The sequence below is a fragment of the Delphinapterus leucas genome, chromosome 19, assembly GCF_059928025.1.
Source record: "Delphinapterus leucas isolate spDelLeu-1000000601 "Yukka" chromosome 19, BTC_Dleu_Yukka2, whole genome shotgun sequence".
Taxonomy (NCBI): Eukaryota; Metazoa; Chordata; class Mammalia; order Artiodactyla; family Monodontidae; genus Delphinapterus; species Delphinapterus leucas.
Genome location: NC_143147.1, coordinates 20,100,770 through 20,122,761, shown reverse-complemented (window position 1 = coordinate 20,122,761; position 21,992 = coordinate 20,100,770). Strand labels below are relative to the sequence as shown.

At 41.2% G+C, this 21,992-nt stretch overlaps 2 protein-coding genes across 3 annotated transcripts in view; one reads left to right on the top strand and one right to left on the bottom strand.

Moving 5' to 3' along the window:
• The window catches only part of SMYD4 (SET and MYND domain containing 4), a 42,124-nt gene extending 22,378 nt beyond the window's left edge, over positions 1-19,746 (bottom strand). Inside the window, exons 1-2 of the mRNA XM_022595480.3 lie at positions 19,412-19,746; positions 18,405-18,550 (exon numbers count right to left, since the gene is read on the bottom strand). Of these exons, the coding sequence (XP_022451188.1) occupies positions 18,405-18,538 (134 nt within the window). The 5' untranslated portion in view covers positions 18,539-18,550; positions 19,412-19,746. The remainder of the gene's footprint in view (positions 1-18,404; positions 18,551-19,411) is intronic.
• Positions 19,747-19,855: 109 nt separating this feature from the next.
• The window catches only part of RPA1 (replication protein A1), a 53,441-nt gene continuing 51,304 nt past the window's right edge, over positions 19,856-21,992 (top strand). For both annotated transcript variants that reach the window (XM_089900643.1, XM_022595505.3), the window contains exon 1: positions 19,856-20,009. In XM_089900643.1, coding sequence (XP_089756769.1) covers positions 19,977-20,009 — 33 coding nt within the window. In that variant the 5' untranslated portion in view covers positions 19,856-19,976. The remainder of the gene's footprint in view (positions 20,010-21,992) is intronic.

Sequence of the window (21,992 nt, the reverse complement as noted above, 5' to 3'; positions counted from 1 at the left end):
CTGGGGGGAAAAATCTTTGGTCTCAGAGACATAGGGACTGGAATTTCTATTAGGACAGAATATAAGTTTTTTATTCAGTTACTGGCCAATAAACCATTCCTTGGTTAATGCATTATATAGAAGCTTGGGTGTGGAGAAGGACATAATACACAAGTCTTTGCACCAAGGTATACTGCCACCTAAACTTTGTTGAAAATACCTGAGTGAATGGATGACAGAGGGGAGGGAGGGAGAGAAGGGGGAGGGAGAGACAAAGGGGGGGGAGGGAAGGCAGAGGTAAGGAGGAGGGGGAGGGAAGGAAGAGGAGGAAGAGACAGGATGAATCATAAAGTAAATGTAGTGAAATGTTAACATTTGGGGAATCTGAAAGGGCATTGCACAACAATTCTTTATCCTATTTTTGCAAGTAAATCTGAAGTTATTTCAACCTGCAAAGTTTTTAAAAACAAGTATATGAATTCTCTAATGTATAAATACACAAACATACACCTTTTTTCCAATAAAAAGAAATGGTATAGAATAACCTAGACTATACTCTTTGACTATACAATGCAATGAAGCAAAATATGAGTAACATGGGAACTAAAAATTCTCTTAAGCAACTGCTGGGTCAAAGGGGAAATCAAAGACAAAACTGCAGAATGCTTAGAAAAGTGTTTTTCAAATTTTTGTTTACAAAGACCCACAAGAAGAAATACCTTTCATGGGCTTCCCTGGTGGCGCAGTGGTTAAGAATCCACCTGCCAATGCAGGGAACACGGGTTCGAGCCCTGGTCTGGGAAGATCCCACAGGCCGCAGAGCAACTAAGCCTGTGCACCACAACTACTGAAGCCCACGCACCTAGAGCCCGTGCCCGGCAACAAGAGAAGCCACCGCGATGAGAAACCAGCGCGCCACAACGAAGAGTAGCCCCGGCTCGCAGCAAACAGAGAAAGCCCGCGCACAGCAACAAAGATCCAACGCAGCCAAAATTAAAAACAAAAAACCCAAAAAGGCAGTAATGGAACGACAACAAAAAAGAAATACCTTTCACATTGTGATTCAGTAAGCTGCATCTGTGTATGTATATATGGAAATTTCACAAAACACTATTGATTCTTAAGTTAAATATCAAATATTTTATTAATATTTAAACACAATACAGAAAAAAAATCTCAAAATAAATAACACAAAAAGAAAAATAAGGAAAGATTTTATTTAATTCAGAAGGTGTGCTTGCCTGTTCAAAATTTATTCCAGTCAGAAAATATGAGGACAATACCCCACGAATATCTGGCACACCACAGATCCTATTCTTTGTTCTGTTTGTTTTTATGTTGTTTTAAATTAGGTTAAACCTGAAAACCCTATTCAAACAAAGAAGTTGTGGTGAACAGTAATAACAGCAAAATTCTTCTTGCCTAACAATGGATATTCTTTAATCTTAATCCAAAATGATGACAAACTCAATGTGTTTGTAATTGCTCTTCAGTGTAATTAAGAACTAAGCTGCAATAATTCATTCTTCTAGTACCAGGTTTAACTCAGTAATTAAAGTTTTGAAAAGCTTTCTTTTTTTAGTATTTCAAATTTTCTTCTGGAATGTTATGATAAAAAATTTGTGGAAGTGAGATGGAACAATTTTCTAATTAATTTTTTTATTGTGCTAAAATATTTAAAAACTTGTCATTTTAACTAAAGTATATAGTTCAGTGGCATTAAGTACATTCACAATATTGTACGATTGTCACCGCTATCCATTTCCAGAACTTTTTCACCAGCCCAAACTAGAACTCTGCACTCATTAAATGATAACTCTCTATTCCTACCTCTCCCCAGCCCCTGATAACCTCTATTTCACTTTCTGTTTCTATGAATTTGTCTACTCTAGGTACTTCATGTAAGTGGAATGGTAAAGTATTCATCCTTTTACGTCTGGCTTGTTTCACTTAACATAATGTTTCCTAGGTTCACTCCTTTTTATAGCTGAGTAATATTCCATTATATGTATATATCACAGTTTATCCATTCATCTGTTAATGGACATTTGGGCTATTTTCACTCTTGGCTATTATGAATACTGCTCTGAACATTGGTGTGCAAATAAATCTGTTCAAGTCCCGTTTTCAATTCTTTTGGGTATAAACCCAGAAGTAGGATTGCTGGATTATACAGTAATTCTTTTTTTTTTTCTAAGTTGGTGCCTTACTTGTCTTTTTAAATAATTAATTAATTAATTAAATTTTTGGCAGCATTGGGTCTTCGTTGCTGCATGCGGGCTTTCTCTGGTTGCAGCGAGCAGGGGCTACTCTTCATTCTGGTGCGGGGGCTTCTCATTGCAGTGGCTTCTCTTGTTGCAGAGCATGGGCTTTAGGCTTGCAGGCTTCAGTAGTTGCTGCACGCAGGCTCAGTAGTTGTGGCTCACGGGCTCTAGAGCTCAGGCTCAGTAGTTGTGGCACACAGGCTTAGTTGCTCCACGGCATGTGGGATCTTCCTGGACAAGGGTTCGAACCTCTGTCCCCTGCCTTGACAGATGGATTCTCAACCACTGCGCCACCAGGGAAGTCTCAGTAATTCTATTTCTAATTATTTGAAGAATTGCCATACTGTTTTTCATAGTGGCTGTACCATTTTACATTCCCACCAACAATGCACAAGGGCTCCAATTTCTCCACATCCTCACCAACACTTTATTTTCTGTTTTATTGTTTTGGATAGTAGCCATCTAATGAGTATGAGGATAATAAGGTATCTTGTTGTAGTTTGATTTGCATCTCCCTAATGATTAGTGATGTTAAGAGCATCTTTTCATATGCTTATTTCACGTGCTTATCTTCTTCGAAGAAATATCTATGCAAGTCCTTTGCCCATTTTAAAAAAAATTTACTTATTTATTTTGGGCTGTGTTGGGTCTTTGTTGCTGCCCACGGGCTTTCTCTAGTTGCGGTGAGTGGGGGCTCTTTGTCCATTTTTAAACTGGGTTTTTTGTTGTTGTTGTTGAATCTTAGGAGTTCTTTATATGGTCTGGATATTAATCCCTTAGCAGATGTATGATTTGCAATATTTTCTCCCATTCTGTGGGTTGCCTATTTAACTCTGTTGATATTGTCACTTGATGCACTAAATATTTTACTTCTCATGAAGTCTGATTTGTCTATTTTTTTCTTTTGTTGCCTGTGCCTTTGGTGTCATAGCCAAGAAAAAGATGCCAAATCCAGTGTCATAAGCCTTTGGCTTATGTTTTCTTCTAAGAGTTTTATGGGTTTAGCTCTTAAGTTTAGGTCTTTGAGTTATTTTGAGTTAGCTTTTGCATATGGTGTAAGGTAAAGGTCCAACTTCATTCTTTGGCATGTAGAGTCTAACTAGGAAGCAGATAGAAAGAACCAAGCTCCTTCTTCTAGCCATGCCTTCTCTTTCTAGAGCCCTAGAGAGGTAAAGCCTCTTATAAGGTCAATTGGCAAAGCAGAAAGTCCCAGCCCCAGCAGAGAGTACAAAAGATCAGAGCTGAGAAACTGTAGCTTAATAACTCGCACACATTCACACAAACACATTTTTTTTTCCTGAAAGTAAGTGCACTCGTCATGGAAGTTCACCTCTAAGTATTTTAGCATGCCTCTGCTAAGAATAAGGACATTCTCCTGTATCTTGATATCACAATATCATTATCATGCCTAAAAAATTAACACTAGGGACTTCCCTGGTGGCACAGTAGTTGAGAATCCATCTGCCAAGGCAGGGGACACAGGTTCGATCCCTGGTCCAGGAAGATCCCACATGCGGCGGAGCACCTAATCCTGTGCACCACAACTACTGAGCCTGAGCTCTAGAGCCTGCGAGCCACAACTACTGAGCCCACGTGCCAAAACTACTGGAGCCCACGCGCCTAAAGCCCGAGCTCCGTAACAAGAGAAACCAATGCAGTGAGGAGCCCGAGCACTGCAACAAAGAGTAGCCCCTGCTTGATGCAACTGGAGAAAGCCCACGTGCAGCAACGAAGACCCGATGCGACCAAATAAATAAATTAAATTAAAAAAAATAACACTAATTCAAATATCATTTAAAATTTCTCCATTATTTCTAAAATGTCTTTTCTTTCTTTTTCTTACCCCAACCTGATGTCGGATCAAGGTTCTAACGTACTGCATTTAGTTATTTCTCATTAGTTTCTTTTGAGACAGTCCCATAATTTATTTTTGTTTTTCATGATTAAGTTTTTTTGAAGACTCAAGTCCAGGAAAATGTTACACATTCTGGTTTTGTCTCATTGTTTCCTCATGATTAGATTCAGGTCGAACAATTTTTGTCAAGAATATTAGTCCATTGTTAAATCTGTATACTTCTTGTTTCAAACCAGGAGACACATGTCAGGCAGTCCCATCACTACTGGTGATGTTGGTTGGTCACTTGGTTAAAGTGGTGACTGCTGGATTTCTCTAATATAAAGATAACTTCCCCCTTGTAATAAGTAACATTAATAAGTAATCTATGGGGCCATACTTTGAGACCATGTGAATAACCTGTTTCCCAGTGATCTTTCTTCTAATGTTTTGAGCATCCATTGACGATTATTGCCAGAATCCCTTATTACACTGGGAGTTACAAAATGGTGATTTTCTAATTCTATCATTATTTCTAAACTTATTAATTAGCATTCTTCTGTAAAGACAAATGTTTCCCCCTTTTCTTCTTTTACTTATTTATGTATTTTTTGAGTATCACCATGGACTTAAAAAAATTCATTCTTATAAACCATTATCATCATTATACTTTTTGATGCTCAGATTGTCCTAAATTTGGCCAATGGAAACCTCTTCAGACTGGCTCCTATGTTCTCTTTTTACTTAAATCCGTTAGTCTTTGAGCATTTCCTTGATTTCTGGCAAAACAAAGTATTCCATTTGAATCAGTGTAAAATCAAAACAAATAGGAAGGCAGTGAGTGCCCATAGTGAGTCTGTTAAGGATTCCCTAGGACACTGTAGATTATCAATGGGAGAGGTCCACGTGTCTCAAAAGGTCTTTGATATTGACAAAACGCATCTAATTTGGGAAAACATTTCTCAAAGACTGTAAATGGCAAGAAAGAAGAGTGTATGCCTGGCTTTAAGCTTTAAAGGCCCAATTCATACTTTCATTTACTGGGCAAACATACGGAGATTAGAAATTTAAATCTTTTTTGGTCATTTTAGATTATGATTGAATAGTTTTACAAACAGCTCTTTGGAACTAACTTGTTAAGTAGAGAAGTTTGGGGATGAAGTAGTGAGAGATACACAGAACAAATAAAAATAGAGGCAATTATTAACTTCAGGGAAAATAAGAGTTGTACAAGAAAGGAAATGTAATTCAAAGTATACTTTGTGGTTCATATGATATTTACATAGACATAATGATATACACGTTGAAAACTTGTTTGACCAGTATCATATTCTACTGGTTATATATTATAAATTATAATATAGTTATGATGATACAATGAGGGAAAAACAAAGTATATACATGTGAGTTGGGGGTAAGAGAGCTAGATTTGGCATCTAAAACTAAAAATTCAAAAATAGCAATATTAGCATACTGTTCAGTAATACGAAATTAAATGCTGGAAGAAACAGAATGATTTTAAATACAGTCTTTGCAGAATAGAAATGGGGAAGAGTAAGCGAGAGTTGCTGTTTTTCTTTATAAGTTTTGAAGTACTATTTGACTTCTTATACTATATGCATATTATTCTGATAAAAAATAAACTAAAAAAGGAAAATATTTCCATGTAATAAGGTACCAGGTCTAGGGACTTCCCTGGTGGTCCAGTGGGTAAGACTCTGTGCCCCCAATGCAGGGGGGCCCGGGTTCAATCCCTGGTCAGGGAACTAGATCCCACATGCATGATGGAACTAAGAGTTCGCATGCCACAACTAAGACCTGGTGCAGCCAAAATAAATAAATAAATAATATATAAATAAATATTTTAAAAAATAAGGGGGGCTTCCCTGGTGGCGCAGTGGTTGAGAGTCCGCCTGCCGATTCAGGGGACACGGGTTCGTGCCCCGGTCCAGGAGGATCGCACATGCTGCGGAGCGGCTGGGCCCGTGAGCCATGGCCGCTGAGCCTGCGCGTCCGGAGCCTGTGTTCCGCAACGGGAGAGGCCACAGCAGTGAGAGGCCCGCGTACCACAAAAATAAATAAATAAATAAGGTACCAGGTCTACATAGTTTTACAGGATTTTTCTACCAGCTTTAAAGAATCAAATAATCCCTACATTATATAAATTATTTCAGAGCATAGAGAAATATGGGAAGCTCTCCAATTCATACTATGAGGCTATCATAACCCTGATACCAAGAGTTGAGGAATAGAGCACACACACACAAAAATATATAGTCTAATACCATTTAAGAACATAGATATAAAAATCCTAAAAATAACCTCAGCAAATTGAATCTACCCCTGTGTTAAAAAAAATGTTAGATGATAACCAGAGTTATTCTCCAAAACAGTTCAACTTCAGTAAATCTACTGATGTCAATTCTGCCTTAACAGATTAAAATGGAGTAAGAAAATGATCATTCCTCCCAAAATATATCAAAAAAAGGACTGATAAAATTCAACACTTATTTATGATACAATATAGCGCAACTTCCTTAAACTGATAAAGGGTATATACTATAAACCTGTAGCAATGTCCTAAATGCCTGCTACTATTCAACATTGCACCAGAGGTCTAACTAATGCTATAATTAAAAAGTAAAAGAAGAGGTACAAATATTTGAAAGGAGGACTGCTGTTTGCAGATACACTTACTAAAAGTTCTAAGTGGATTGGCATAAAAAATGATGAAATAATGTGGAAGTACAGTGAGGTGGCCTGTTATAAGGTGATTCCCAGCTTATATTTATACCACCAAGCATCAGTCAGAGAATGGAACTGGGGGAAGAAGTCTTATCCACAAGAACAACAAAAACCTTGTAAGAAGGAGAATAAATCTAAGAGGAAATGTGCAAGACCTATATAAAGAAAATGATAAAACTTTATTTAAGGACATAAAAGAAGCCCTAAACAAGTGGCAAGACATACCCTTTACGTGAATGAGGAAATTTAATATTGTAAAGGTGTCAAGTCTCCCTAAATGAATCTATAAATTCCCAATCAAAAACCCAACAACACTTTTTATTGAACTTGACAGTCAATTCCGAAGTTCACATGGAGGAAATGTACACAAAATAGCCAAGATATTCTTGAAAAAGAATAATGACTGTGTATATGTGTGTGGGAACTTGGCTTAACAGGTAGCAAAGCCACATTTGTACCAGACTTCCCTGCTTTCAACTGCTCCTTCTCACCACGTCTGGTAACAAAATCTCAGGGGGGAAACCATTCCTTGTGGTTGAAGTAGGATTGACCCCAATTTTGCAAGACCGTTGGGCATGTGTTACAGGCCTGGCCAATCAGAGGAGCCTACATCTTTGGTTGAAGGGGTGTGCATGCCATCAAAGTTAGGTTGGTCAGAGTCCAACCCAGACCTTTTTTGCCAAAACTCTTAGGAAAGATGACCTCTTTTCTGTGGTTATTAAGCTATTATCAGCATGTGCTCAAGGTTACCAAGGTTATACTGCCCACCAGGTGGAGAGAGTCTGTCTGACAGATGAAGAGATAGAGTCTGATGACATCTTCTGAGCTCCTGGATACAACTCAGCTTAAAAATAGATCTGCCTTTGCACATCCTAGTTTCCATAGCCTATAGATTTCCTAATTTGAGCTGGGTTTCTGTCACTTGAAACTGAAAAAATTCTCGTATGATACTATAAAGTCACAGTAATTAAAACTCTTTGGTTTTGGCACAGACGTAGAGTCTAGAAACTCATTTATAGATAAGTGGGAATTTAATAAATGTGGCATTTTGAAGCACTGAGGAAAGGATGGACTATTCAATAAATGACGTGGGAAAACTATCTGGAATAAAACTTAGAATATTCCCTCACATCACACACAAAAATAAATTCCAGATGGATTAGAGAGCTAAAAGACAAAACTACCAAAAAAGTTAGAAGAAAATAAAGAATATTTTTATAATCTTGGGGAAGAGTAGACTATCCTAAGACACATAACCCAGAAACCATAAAAGAAAAAGACAGAAACGGCTGTAAAAAAGTTAAAATACATGCATGCAATTTATATATAATGAGACACAATAAGTAAAATAAAAATAGATAAATAATAGACTAGGAGAAAAATTAGTAGCATATATAATAGCAAAGAAATATATAGTCAGATTCATGAAGACCCCTTAAAAATTATTAAGAGAAAGATAGACAACCTGCTAGAGAAATGGGCAAAGGACACAAACAAAAACTCACAGAACAAATATTAATGAGTAACATCAGAAATGGTGCATTACTTCACTAGTAATCAGAATGCAAATTAAAACAAGATTATTTTGTCCTTAAGGTTGCCAAAATTAAAGACTGTTGCCTTCTGGGACTTCCCTGTCCCACTGGCAGGCAAGTGGCTAAGACGCCGTGCTTCATGGGACTTCCCTGGTGGCACACTGGTTAAGAATCCGCCTGCCAATGCAGGAGACACGGGTTCGAGCCCTGGTCTGGGAAGATCTCGCATGCCACGGAGCAACTAAACCCATGCGCCACAACTACTGAGCCCGTGCTCTAGAGCCCGTGAGCCACAACTACTGAGCTCGTGTGCCACAACTACTGAAGCCTGCACGCCTAGAGCCCGTGCTCCACAACAAGAGAAGCCACCGCAATTAGAAGCCCGCGCACCACAACGAAGAGTATACCCCGCTCGCTGCAACTAGAGGAAGCCCGTGCGCAGCAATGAAGACCCAGTGCAGCCAAAAATAAATAAATATATATATAAATTTATTTAAAAAAAGACTCCGTGCTTCTACCGTAGGGGGCACAGGTTCGACCCCTGGTGGGGGAACTAAGATCCCTCATGTGGTGCGGTGCGGCGAAAAAAAAAAAAAAGACTGTTGTTTTCTAATGTTGGTGAGGATATGTTCATGGTAAGTGGGTAAAGCCTTCTTGGAAGGCAATTTGGAAGTATTTATTAAATTTAAATTGCTCATAACCACTGATGCAACAAATCTTCTTCTAAGAATCTATCTTAAATTCTAAACATATGTACAACATATATAAAAGTTGTTCATTGCAGCATTGTTTGTAACAGTAAAAAAACAAAAACCACCACCTGGAAAGAACATAACTGCCCATCAACAGGGAAACAAATAAGTAAGTTGTGGCAATAATATACTAGCAATCTCATTTGGTTGCTAAAAAGATTAAGGTGTGATGTTGCAAAAACCCTCAAAGAACAAAGCACATAATATAATCTAATAGAGGAGAAAAAGATACACGCACATTTATGTACAAATGTACGAGAATACATAAAAAAGAAATAGAAAGTTCTAATAGCTTGTGGTAATCTCTGAAAGAGAATGAGAAGGCTAAGGGGGAAATTTCATGTTTTACTTTATTAAACATTGTATCAATCTTTTGCGATGAGAATGTACTTGTATCTTACTAACATTAATAAAAAAGAAAAACAACAAGCCAAAGAAAAAAAAAGTATAACCCTAATTGTACCTAGTACCTGAACTGGCAAGGCTCAAGGTTGAATTATTTCATTCAACCAAAATCGGAGTGCCTCTATGTGCCAGACACGGTAATAGCTGCTGGCACAAAGATAAATATGAAAACCTTGAACTTGAAAGGTTATGTGTTTATGTGTATATGTAAGGCTCTCATTCACGTGTCATGCTGAGTATTAGTATGTGCCAGCCACTGAACTAAAAGCTTTACCAAACTATCACTCAATCAATATTTATTGAGGACCTGTTTTTTTGACACTACGCTACTCCTGTCTGCAGAAAGACAAACAAACACAGACATGGTTCTTGCCTTCATGGAGTTTATAGTCTAGTAGTAAAGATAGACATTAATCAAATGATTACACAAATATAAAAAGGAAAGGTATGCAGTGTTGTAAATGCATAAAAAATGAAGATGACCCGGCAGGGACTCAGGGAAGGCTTTCCTAAGGAAGATGTGGCTGATCCTGAAGGATGAGAAATTAGTAAGGGCATGGTGGAGTGCATAGGAAAAGCATTTCAGGCAAAAGAAATACCCTAAGAAAAGACCATGTGACAAGAAGCAGCATAGTGCACATCAAGAACTAAAAGAAGGCCCATATGTCTGAAAGGAGAGTGTGGTGAGAGAGGAAGCCAGAGAGATAGGCAGTGGTCAGACTGCAATGTCTTTTTTTTTTTTTTTTTTTGCAGTACGCGGGCCTCTCACTGCTGTGGCCTCTCCCGTTGCGGAGCACAGGCTCCAGACGCGCAGGCTCAGCGGCCATGGCTCACGGGGCCAGCCGCTCCGCGGCATGTGGGATCTTCCCGGACCGGGGCACGAACCTGTGTCCCCTGCATCGGCAAGCGGACTCTCAACCACTGCGCCACCAGGGAAGCCCAGACTGCAATGTCTTACTGGCTGCGTTGAGAATTTTTGTCTTTACTGCAAGAGCAAAAGAAACTGGTTTTAAGTGAGAGCAATATAATCTGATTTGTGTTTTGAAAAATGATTCATGCTGTGATGTAGGAAACAGTCTGGAGGGAGGCAAGGATGAATATAGGAAACCAGTCAAGAAGCAATTGTAATGGTCTGGCTACCGATAGTAATTTGGGTTAGGGAAGTAAAGGCAGTATATTAATTTTTTTGCTGCTGTAACGAATTTCTACAAAATTAGTGGCTTAAGGGCCTGGGTTCGATCCCTGGTTGGGAACTAAGATCCCACAGGCCATGCGGCACGGCCAAAAAAATAAAATAAAATTTAGTGGCTTAAAAGAAACAAAAATTTATTATCTTACACTTCTGAAGGGCAGAAGTCTGGCACAGGTTTCAACGGGCTAAAATCAAGGTGTTGGTAGGGATGAATTGTTTTCTGGAGCTTTGGGGAGAATATGTTTCCTTGCCTTTTCCAGTTTCTAGAGGCTGCCTACATTCCTTGGCTTGTGGCTCCCTTTCTCTGTCTTCAAAGCCAGCAATGGTGCATCTCTGACCATTCTTCCACAGTCACATCTCCCTCTGACTCTTCTTTTCTGCTTCCTTTTTTCTACTTTTTTTTTTTACATCTTTATTGGAGTATAATTGCTTTACAATGGTGTGTTAGTTTCTGCTTTATAACGAAGTGAATCAGTTATACATATACATATGTTCCCATATCTCTTCCCTCTTGCGGGAAAAAAAAATTAATTTGTTTATTTTGGCTGAGTTGGGTCTTCGTTGCTGTGTGCAGGCTTTCTCTAGTTGTGGCAAGCGGGGGCTACTCTTTGTTGCAGTGCGCAGTCTTCTCATTGCGGTGGTTTCTCTGGCTGCAGAGCACAGGCTCTAGGCACATGGGCTTCAGTAGTTGCAGCACGTGGGCTCAGTAGTTGTGGCTCACGGGCTCCAGAGCACAGGCTCAGTAGTTGTGGCACACAGGCTTAGTTGCTCCATGGCATGTGGGATCTTCCCGGACTAGGGATCGAACCCATGTCTCCTGCATTGGCAGGCGGATTTTTAACCACTGCACCATCAGAGAAGCCCTTTAAATTGGATTTTTAGCAACCTTAATTCCATCTGCAACCTTAACTTCCCTTTATCATGTTACCTAACATATTCACAAATCTGGGGATTATGACATGGACATCTTTGGGGTATATTTTTCTGCCTGCCACATGGGGAAATGGGGAAGACTAACTTGATGTGATTATACATATATAAATATATGTATATGTATGATTTTTCTTTGGTTACTTTTCAGATTTATTCTTTTTTTATCTTTAGTTTTAGCAGTTTTGAGTCTGATGTCCCAAGGTGTGGTTTTTATTTATGTTTACACTGTTTAGGATTTGCTGAGCTTCTGGAATCTGTGGGTTGATGTCTTTTATCAGTTTTAGAAAATCTGCAGTCATCTTTTTGGAATATTGCTTCTGAACGACTCTCTTCTTTCCTGAGACCTCAATTACAAGTATGTTAGACTATCTGATTGTGTCCTACATATCTCTTATATGCTGTGCCATTTTTTCCATTCTTCTTTTCTTCCTGTGCTTCATTTTGTTTTTCATTAACCTGTAAGCCAGCTTCCTAATCCAATGTTCCACTGCATCCAATTTTCTGTCAAGCTTAAGAATTAAGTTGGTTTCAGTTACAGTATGTTTGAGTTCCAGAAAGTCCATTTAATTTTTTTTTGCCTCCTAGCATTAAAAAACTGTTTTTATTGAGGTAAAATACATATAACATAAAATTTACCATCTCAACCTTTTTTTTTTTTTTGCTGTACGTGGGCCTCTCACTGTTGTGGCCTCTCCCTTTGCGGAGCACAGGCTCCAGACGCGCAGGCTCAGCGGCCATGGCTCACAGGCCCAGCCGCTCCACGGCATGTGGGATCTTCCCCGACCGGGGCACGAACCCGTGTCCCCTGCATCGGCAGGTGGACTCTCAACCACTGTGTCACCAGGGAAGCCCCCATCTCAACCATCTTAAAATATATAGTTCAGTGGTATTATATACATCCATAATGCTATACAACCATCATCAACATCTATTTCCCTAACTCTTTTCATCTTGTACAACTGAAACTCCATACTCATTAAACAATAACCCTCCATTCCCCCCCCACCCTCAGCCCCTGGCAACCACCATTTTACTTTCTGTGTCTATGATTTTTGACTACTTTAGGTACTGAAATTTATTATTTTTTATAGATTCCAATTCTCTGTTAGAATCTATCTTTTCATCCACCTTGTCCACCTTTTCCTCTAGTTTCTTCAACATGTTAATCACAGTTATTTAAAACACCTGGTCTACAAACTCCTGTATGTAAACATCAGTCAATCTATTTCTAAAGTTCATTTTTTCTCTTCATTATGGGTCATTTTAATGTCCCTCCGCAGTTTAGTAATTTTGTGTTCCTGATACATTATGTATGGAAGACATAATGAAGCAAGACGACACCTTCCACCATGAAAGTGCCCCCTTTCCCATGCTAGGCAGATAGGATGAGGGGCTGGCCTACCTTTACCAAGAGCTGAATTTGATCAGCATTGGTCTACAGTTTTATTAAAACTCAGTACACCTCTGGTTTCTTCCTATTCTTGGGTGTGGACCTCCTGAGCTTTTGGTTGAGAGACTGGAGGTCTCTGTCTTCTCATGCCTGAAAGTTTTGGTCTCAGGATGTTTTGAGCTAGGATTTTTAACTTATCATACCAGAGGTTCAAAATCCAGCAAATGTCTTGATAGGAAGATTGTATGTGTGTTTGTTGCAGGCCCCTTTCCACCAGTGGGATTTTGCTCCTCAGCATTGCAAGATTGCGGGAGATTTTATTCTGCCTTTTTGGTAGGCCTCCTGCACTTCCTGAGAACTCAGTAAATGTCCCATGAGGTAAACGGACTTTAAATTTGGGCCTTGAGTTTGGCCATCTTGTAGTTTCCAATCCATTATATCAGCCCCAAATGACCGCCAAAAGGTCTGCTGGTTTCAGTTTCCCCCAGGACAGTCCCTGTGCTTGGGGCCAGCCTGATCCTCAGCCTTCAATTACCCCCAGGAAAGACCATGGCTAGCAAACGCCTAGGAAGGAGTCTTCCCTCTCTGAAATTTTAGTCCATCTGGTCCTTGTTACTCTCTGGTGTCTTTAAAAATATGATTATTGTTGTATCAGTATTTTTTAGTTTCAAAAGTGCTGCGTGTTGTGACCTATTATATCCTATCCAGAAGCAGAAGTCCTATTTGCTAAATCTGAAAGAAATTCAGCATTCACAGTCCTACAATGGACAAAATTTGGCAATGGATTTAATACGGAGTATAAGGAAGAAGGAAAAATCAGGCATGACTCCTAGGTTTCTGGGTAGCAACTGGATGGATGGTGGTGTAATTCACTAAGGGATCATGATGATCTGAAGTAAAAAGGGGGAATGATCATGAGTTATTTTAAAATATAAAATGGGGGACTTCCCTGGTGGCGCAGTGGTAAAGAATCTGCCTGCCAATGCAGGGGACATGAGTTCAAGCCCTGGTCCGGGAAGATCCCACATGCCGCGGAGCAACTAAGTTTGTGCACCACAACTACTGAGCCTGCGCTCTAGAGCCCGCGAGCCACAACTACTGAAGCCCATGCACCTAGAGCCCATGTTCTGCAACAAGAGGAGCCACCTCAATAAGAAACCCATGCACCGCAATAAGGAGTAGCCCCCACTTGCTGTAACTAGAGAAAGCCTGCACGCAATGAAGACCCAACGCAGCCAAAAATAAATAAATAAATAATATACATATATATATATATATACGTACATACATACATATATCTATATCTATATATTAAATGGTTCACAGGTTTCTAGTTTTAGGAACTGAAATAAGGCAGTGCAGTTCATTAAGACAGACACCACTGGAAGGTAACCTAATTTCGAAGACAAGACTGTGAGTTTGGTTTTGGATATGTTGAATTTTAAGTATCTTTGAGGCTTTAAGTAGTCATCTGGATTTAGACATTTGTGTCTCAGAGAAGAAATGAGGGCTGGAGATAGAATTTTAAGGGTAATCGGCATATAGGAGGTAATTGATGTCATGGGTGTGAATGAGGCTGAACTGGTTGAGAATAGAGAGTGACTAGGAAAGAGAGCCTAGGCTGGAGTCTTGAGGAACTCCAACATTAAACAATCAGACAAATCCTCTTCTTTGATTTATATTCCTTTCAGTGCTCCAAAACTTCAAATTTGGATTCTTACTGATACTCCTTTTTGCTGTTAGTAAGCTATATCAATTTATCTTGGGAAAATTCTATCAATCAGAGTTTTCATCAGCAGTTCTCCATCATTTTTGGAAATTTTTTAAAGGGAATCCACAAATCCCATAGAGTTTTAACATTATTTTTCAAACTGCAGGTCATGACTCAGTAGGTCACGAAATCAGTTTAGAGGGTCCTGATTAGTACTTTAAAAATGAGATCAATAGAAGGGAAAATATCAAGAAGTGTATCACGTGCAGTAAGCATCTGCACTTTCTTCCTTGGTGAAATTTTCCAGTCTCATGGCTCAAAATGCCATGTAATTCCCAAATTTGTATCTCTAGCCCAAGCCTCATAAACTCCATGCTCATTAAGACATCTCCACTTGAATGTCTACTAGACATTTCCAACTGAAATATGAACCCCTAAACTTCCTTCCCAAGATACCTCCACCTGCAGCTTTCCCAGGTGATGGTAATTTCATCCACCTACCTTTGGCCCTGTAGGTCTACATCCCAGGAGTCACTTTTTACTTCTCTCATTCTCTAACATACCATATCCCATCTGTCAGGAAATGCTATTAAGAACACCATCAGAATCCAACCACTTCTCATCATCCCCACTACAACCACCCTGGCCCAAATTACCATCACCTCCTCTCTCACCTGGATTAAAGCAACAGCCTTCCAACAATTCTCTTTATTTCCACTCTAACTCCTGCTATACTCAACACAGTGGTCAGAGCAATCCTTTAAAACACGGATCGGGGGGCTTCCCTGGTGGCGCAGTGGTTGAGAGTCCGCCTGCCGATGCAGGGGACACAGGTTCGTGCCCCGGTCTGGGAAGATCCCACATGTCGTGGAGCGGCTGGGCCCTGAGCCATGGCCACTGAGCCTGCGCGTCCAGAGCCTGTGCTCCGCAACAGGAGAGGCCACAACAGTGAGAGGCCCACGTACCACAAAAAAACAAAAAATAAAAAACAAAAAAACACAAGGATCAGCAAACTTTCTCTAGAAAACCAGAGAGTAAATATTTAGCCTGCTTGGGCCAAGAGGTAAAATCGAGGCTATTACACAGGTGCTTATATAACAAAAGAAAAAACACGCTTGTAAAAATCATTTACTGACAAAATTCAAGGTATAATAATTGAGTACAATTTTTTTGTAACACAGGTCTACTCATGAGAAGAATGAAAACATTTTTTTAAAAATGGATACCATTTTGCTAAACTGGAGTTCAAAGCCAATGTTCCCGATCATCAAATCGACTACAAATATTTATCTGTAAAAACCATTCTTAGCTGATGGCCACACAAAAACAGGCAGTGGGATGGATTTACCCTGTTGGTTGTTGTTTGCTGACATCTGTTTAAAATATAATCAGATCGTATCACTCTTATCTCAAAGCCTTGTGAATTAGTTTTCTATTGTTGTGTGACAACTACCACACATTCAGCAGGTTAAAACAATACCCATTTATTATCCTCAGTTCTGTAGATCAGAAGGTCCAGGTGGGCTTACCTGGGCTCTCTGCTTAGGGTCTCACAAGGCTGAAATCAAGGTGACCTCTTATAGAGAGGATCTGGGAAAGAATCTATATCTAAACTCATCCAGGATGTTGAGTTTAGAACCGACAGAAGCCAGTTCCTTGCAATTATAGGTCTGAGGTCCCCATTTCCTTGCTGGCTGTTAGCCAGGAAGCACTCTCAGTTTCTAGAAGCTTCCTGCATTCCTTGTCATGTGTCATGTAGCTCCATCTTCAAAGTCAGCCAAATCGCATTCAAACCTCATGCTTTGAATCTCTGATTTCCCTTTCTACTACCAGCTGGGAAGAACTCTCTGCTTTTAAAGGTCTGGTCTGATTGGGTTACACCCACCCAGTAATTATATCTCAAAGTCAGGGGGCTTGGGACTTTCATTACATCAGCCAAATCCCTTCCCAGCAGTGCTTAGGTTAATGTTAGATTGAGTAACCAGGGGACCAGGATTGAGTAACCAGGGGACCAGAATGCTGGCGTGGGGGCAGGGGGAGCATCTTTAGAATTCTGCCTACTACTCCCTGCAATAACTTCCTACTCAGGGTAAAAAGGTAAGGCACTAAGAAAGGGTCAACTCGATTTGTGCCACCTGCTCTTCCCCAACTCCCATGTATGTCCCATTACCTCTCTGATGGTATTTCCTACCACTCTCCCTCTGGCTTACTCTGTTCATCCACCACTAGCTGTTCATCCAACTTGCTGTTGCTTAAACATGCCAGACACGCTCCCACCTTAGGATCTCTGCCTGGAATGCTCTTCTCTCAGATATCTACTTAGTTAACTCCTGTATCTCCAAGACTTTGCTCCACTTTCACTCTTTCAATGAGGCATATCTGATTATACTACTTAATAATACAATCTGTACTCTCGCTCCTGGCACTGCCTATTTCCCCTACCCTGTTCAATTTTTCCTTTTTTTCTACTGTATTTCTCACCTTTAACATACTATATATTTTAACTTATTTATGTTTATTGTCTGTCCCTCCTTGCTAGAATTAAGCTCCTCAAAGGTAAGGATCTTTGTCTATTTTTTTAAAATGATGTATTTTTTGTTTACTAAGCACTTAGCACAGTGGCTGGCACAAAATAGATGTTCAATAAAAATTCACTGAACGAAGTTTGGGAAACTCCTGCTTCAGTTTTTTATTTACTTATTTTTTATTTTTTTGGCCACGCCGCAGCATGCAGGATCTTGGTTCCCCAACCAGGGATGGATGCCGTGCACCCGGCGGTGGAAGCAGAGTCTTAACCACCGGACCACCAGGGAAGTCCCGTTTCAGTTTTTTATATCCATATAAAAAACTAGTATACGAACTAGGTTGCGATGTAAAATATATTTCTTATTGAAGAGTGTAGTCAAGAGTGTTTGAAAACTACTGGGGTTAGACTGTATGACCTCTATGGCTCTTTCCAAATATGAGCATGTATGAATTTCTATGTGCAGCTAGTAAATGTCCACTATATCCTTTGGGATACTGCAAGGTGCACAGCCTAGTGACGACAGCAAGGCACTGATTACTGAAACATAATATTGACACCGAAAAAGCTAAATAGCATCCCTACCTGTTGTATAATAGTAGGTTAGAAAGAACTGTGGAAACAGCAAGAACTGCTGAATGCCCCAAAATATAAAAATCTAAATGTAACTCTTCCATCAAAAAGAGATATAATTTGATGGGCTTCCCTGGTGGCATAGTACTTAAGAATCCACATGCCAACACAGGGGACACGGGTTCGAGCCCTAGTCCGGAAGATCCCACGTGCCACGGAGCAACTAAGCCTGTGTGCCACAACTACTGAGCCTGCGCTCTAGGGCCCGTGTGCCACAACTAATGAGCCCGTGTGCTGCAACTACTGAAGCCTGCGCACCTAGAGCCCGTGCCCCACAACAGGAGAAGCCACTGCAATGAGAAGCCCGCGCACTGCAAGGAAGAGTAACCCCCACTCGACGCAACTAAAGAAAGCCTGGGTGCAGCAACGAAGACCCAACGCAATACCGAACGAAGAAAATAAATAAATAAATTTATATTTTAAAAAAAGATGTAATTTGAGAGCAAATCACAAAAGACAACGTTTTCCACATCAAAATTTCCCTGGTTAAAGCTTCCATTCACTTACTGAAGAAGCGAAGATGAGTGAAGAAAGATATCTCTTAAAGTCTCTGCTGTAGAAATTGTAACCTGAATGGACTTGGGGAGCAAAGACCACTTCTGAAGTACGTATGATTTCCACTCATCCACGGGCAGATCCATGCTACTTTAAATCTAAAAAATGAATAAGAAAATAAGGAATTCGGATTTCTACAAATGCACAATTCTAGAAAGTCAAGATTTCATTCAAGCATGCATGAAGCAACAAAATCAATTCTTGCGGTCTCTTCCTATACTTGTTTACATGCTGAGGAAGCATCTATTGTTTCTCACCCCAATTCACTCAACATCCCTTCATTCAGAAATATTTATTGAAAGCTTACGTTGTTCCAGGCATCATACTAGGTACTGGTTATACAATGATGAATCAGAACTCTTACCCAGTTCAGTATTTTCTTTTCAATCCCCAGGTCACTCCTTTAGTTCAAGCCCGCACCATTTCCTGTCTGGCATTCTTTCTGGAGTGTCATAACTAGTCTCCATGCCCTCAGACCCCCCCACTTCCCCATTCCAAATTCAGTCCATCTTCCACACTGAGACAGATGTCAGTACTCCACCTTAAATTCATCAATGCTCCTCCTAGCATTTAGGGAAGCCCAGTACAAACTCTTCATTATTTGACTCTTGGCTTACTTTCTAATGCTCAAGTCTCACTTCTTCCTCTGTACCCTACTATCTAGCTACTCAAAGCTATCCCCAGCTTGCCAGGTTACTCATCTCCCTAGGTTTTACAAAGACTATTCATTGGCCCTACCCTCACTTGGAGTCCACCTGGCAAATTTCCCAACATTCTTCAAGACCCAGTTCAAATGGTACCTCCTCTGGGAAGCCTTCCCTGATTTTTCCACCTGGGATAGCACACGTTGTCTCTCCTGGGGCCCAAACCATGTCTACCTTGAGTTAGTGCTCCTCACAGCAGAAATTCCCTCGACAGACTGTGCTCTCCTCTGAGGGTAGGGACCAGGTCTTATTTACCTTGAGAGATTCCCCACTGTGCCAAGCTCAGGGTCTGGAACCTGCGGGAGCTCAGCTCTGGGTTGCTGAAGGAAGCAAGTCAATGCTTTGACTACATTTAGTAGCAGAGTTACTAGGGCAACAGCTCTACCACTCCTCTGGGCTACCAATCAGTGTCTGCCCACCAAAGGCCGAGTTGGGTACGTTTCCGAGAGTCAGCTCAGAAAGCTGCCGGAACTCCTTCACTCTGCGACCTTCGCTGCGTCTGCGACCTTCGCTGCGTCCGCGTCACGCTTCGCGCATCACGCTTCGCGCGCTCCGCGGTTCCGCGCCCCTCCCCCAGGCCCCGCAATCCAGCGACTAGGCCCCGGACCTGGGCTCCGGTGAGTCACGTGGGCCACCCGCCATGCCTCGGCCAATGAGGTGGCTGCTCGGCTCCTAAACCCGCCCCCGTGCCCTGCGCACGTCGGCAGGTCGTCGCGGTGCACGCAGGTCCTCCGGCCAATCGCTTTGGAGCGCGCGGGTTCCCTGGAGTAGAGCCAGGGCTGCAGGGGTGTCGGAGCGCTGTAGTTGTTGCGGCTGAACCATGGTGGGCCACCTGAGCGAGGGGGCCATTGCGGTGAGGAGACGCCTGCGAGCCGGGCGCGGGCCGGGGTGGCTGTGGGCCTTGGGGCTGTGCGGGGTGGAGAAGGGGGAGAGAACACGGGAGGAGGAGACAGCGGGGGCCGGGGAGGAACCGCCGGGTGACTCCCTAGAATCATCACTCCTCAAAGCATTTTTCCCATCGTCTTTTAAGCACGCGCATGTTTTTCCTGCTTAAGGAAATGAAACAAAATAAAATGTTGATTTTCGCCCATCTCTCTCCCGCAGCCACTCTTTCTCCTCCCCTTCCCCCATCCGCAGCCTAACTTTCCTAGAGTTGTCAGTTTTCAGTTCTTTCTTTTTCTCGCCTCCCATTAGCCCTTCAACAGACTCCAATCAGTCACTCCCCTGATCACTATAGAAGTAACCCTAGCTAAAGTCAGCAGTGCCTCCAGGTCGTTAAATCCAACAGACACTTTTGAGAGTTACATTTACCCGAGTTTTCAGCAGCGTTTGACTATTGATCATCGCTTTCTTTTGGTAACACCGTCTTCTTTCGGTTTCTGTGGCTCAGCTTGGCTTGTCTTTCCCCGTCTTATTTGGAGATCTCTCTGTAAATTTTTGTTGACTCTTCTCACGAGACAAATTACCATCTGTATGTCAATTGCTCACAAATTTCTGTGTCCGGAGCCACCTTTACTCTGAAAGACAAACCTCTATCAGATGCGTACTTGATATCTCAAAAACATTTAAAATTCAACATATCCCAAAGCAAATCCATTATCTTTCTAGATTTGGGCCTCTACCGTTCCCTGTCTGGATGAATGGCACCATTATTCATTAAGTTATAACAGCCAGAAATTGTGGAATCATTCTTGCTACACATTCCGTCACCCTGGATGTCCAGTCCCTCCCCAAGTCTGGTGTGTTTTACCTCCACATATATCTCTTAAATGCATCTACTTCTCTCCATCCACACTGGCACCATTGTTTCTGCCTGGCCTTCTCACTTCTACCCAGCATAACTCTCCTCTTGCCATTCCTATCATAGCATATTCCCACCAGTTCTTTCCTCCTTTCCAGCCTTTCCTTTTTTTTTTTTTTTTAATTTAAATCCGGGTATATTTCATACTCCTGCCTTCCACAGGGGCTTTGAACATTCTTTAACCTGTGCCTACTGCCTGGGTTGTTCTTCATTCTCCCCTTGCTGACTAACGTAACCTTTAAGTCTCTGCTCAGTTACTTCCTCAGAGAAGCCTTCCTTGACTCCCCTTGCTAGGCTAAATCCCTTTATTTTCAGCCCCTAATTCCTGTTTGTTCACGATATTAAACTCTGCCTTTCCTCTTCTGTCAAATGAGGTTAATCATACCTAGTACCTATTGCCTAAGGTTAGTGGGACGATTAAATGAGCTATTAAAGTGCTCAGTCCATGCCTGATGCATAATAAATGTCATTATATGTTACCTATTATTAATAATCACAGATGTGATCTTACATTTATATGTTGTTTATTTGATTCATATCAGTTACCTTCTGTCTCCCTCCACTGGATTGTAAATTCTTTGAGGCCTGAAATTATGTCTGGTTTTTTGCTCAACATAGTCTCCCCAGTACCGGAAGGACTGCTGGCAAGTTTTAGGTGCCCAATAAATGTTTGCTAATGGCGCGTGAGGCAGGGAAAAGAAAGGGACAGAGATGGATGGGGAAGAACAGTTGGCAGAGTTGAGTGAATATTTTAATAAATTAGAAATAACCCCGAGAAGTGATTGCAAATTGTAGTCCTTGTTTACTTTATAGCTGCTACCTTGCATCTTTAAGACAAATTAGGAATTGTTCTTCACTTTCAAGGAAAGTGACTGGTATTTTTCAAATAATTTGATGGGGCTTTCCTGGTGGCGCAGTGGTTGAGAGTCAGCCTACCGATGCAGGGGACATGGGTTCGTGCCCCGGTCTGGGAAGATCCCACGTGCCGTGGAGCGGCTGGGCCTGTGAGCCATGGCTGCTGAGCCTGCGCGTCCG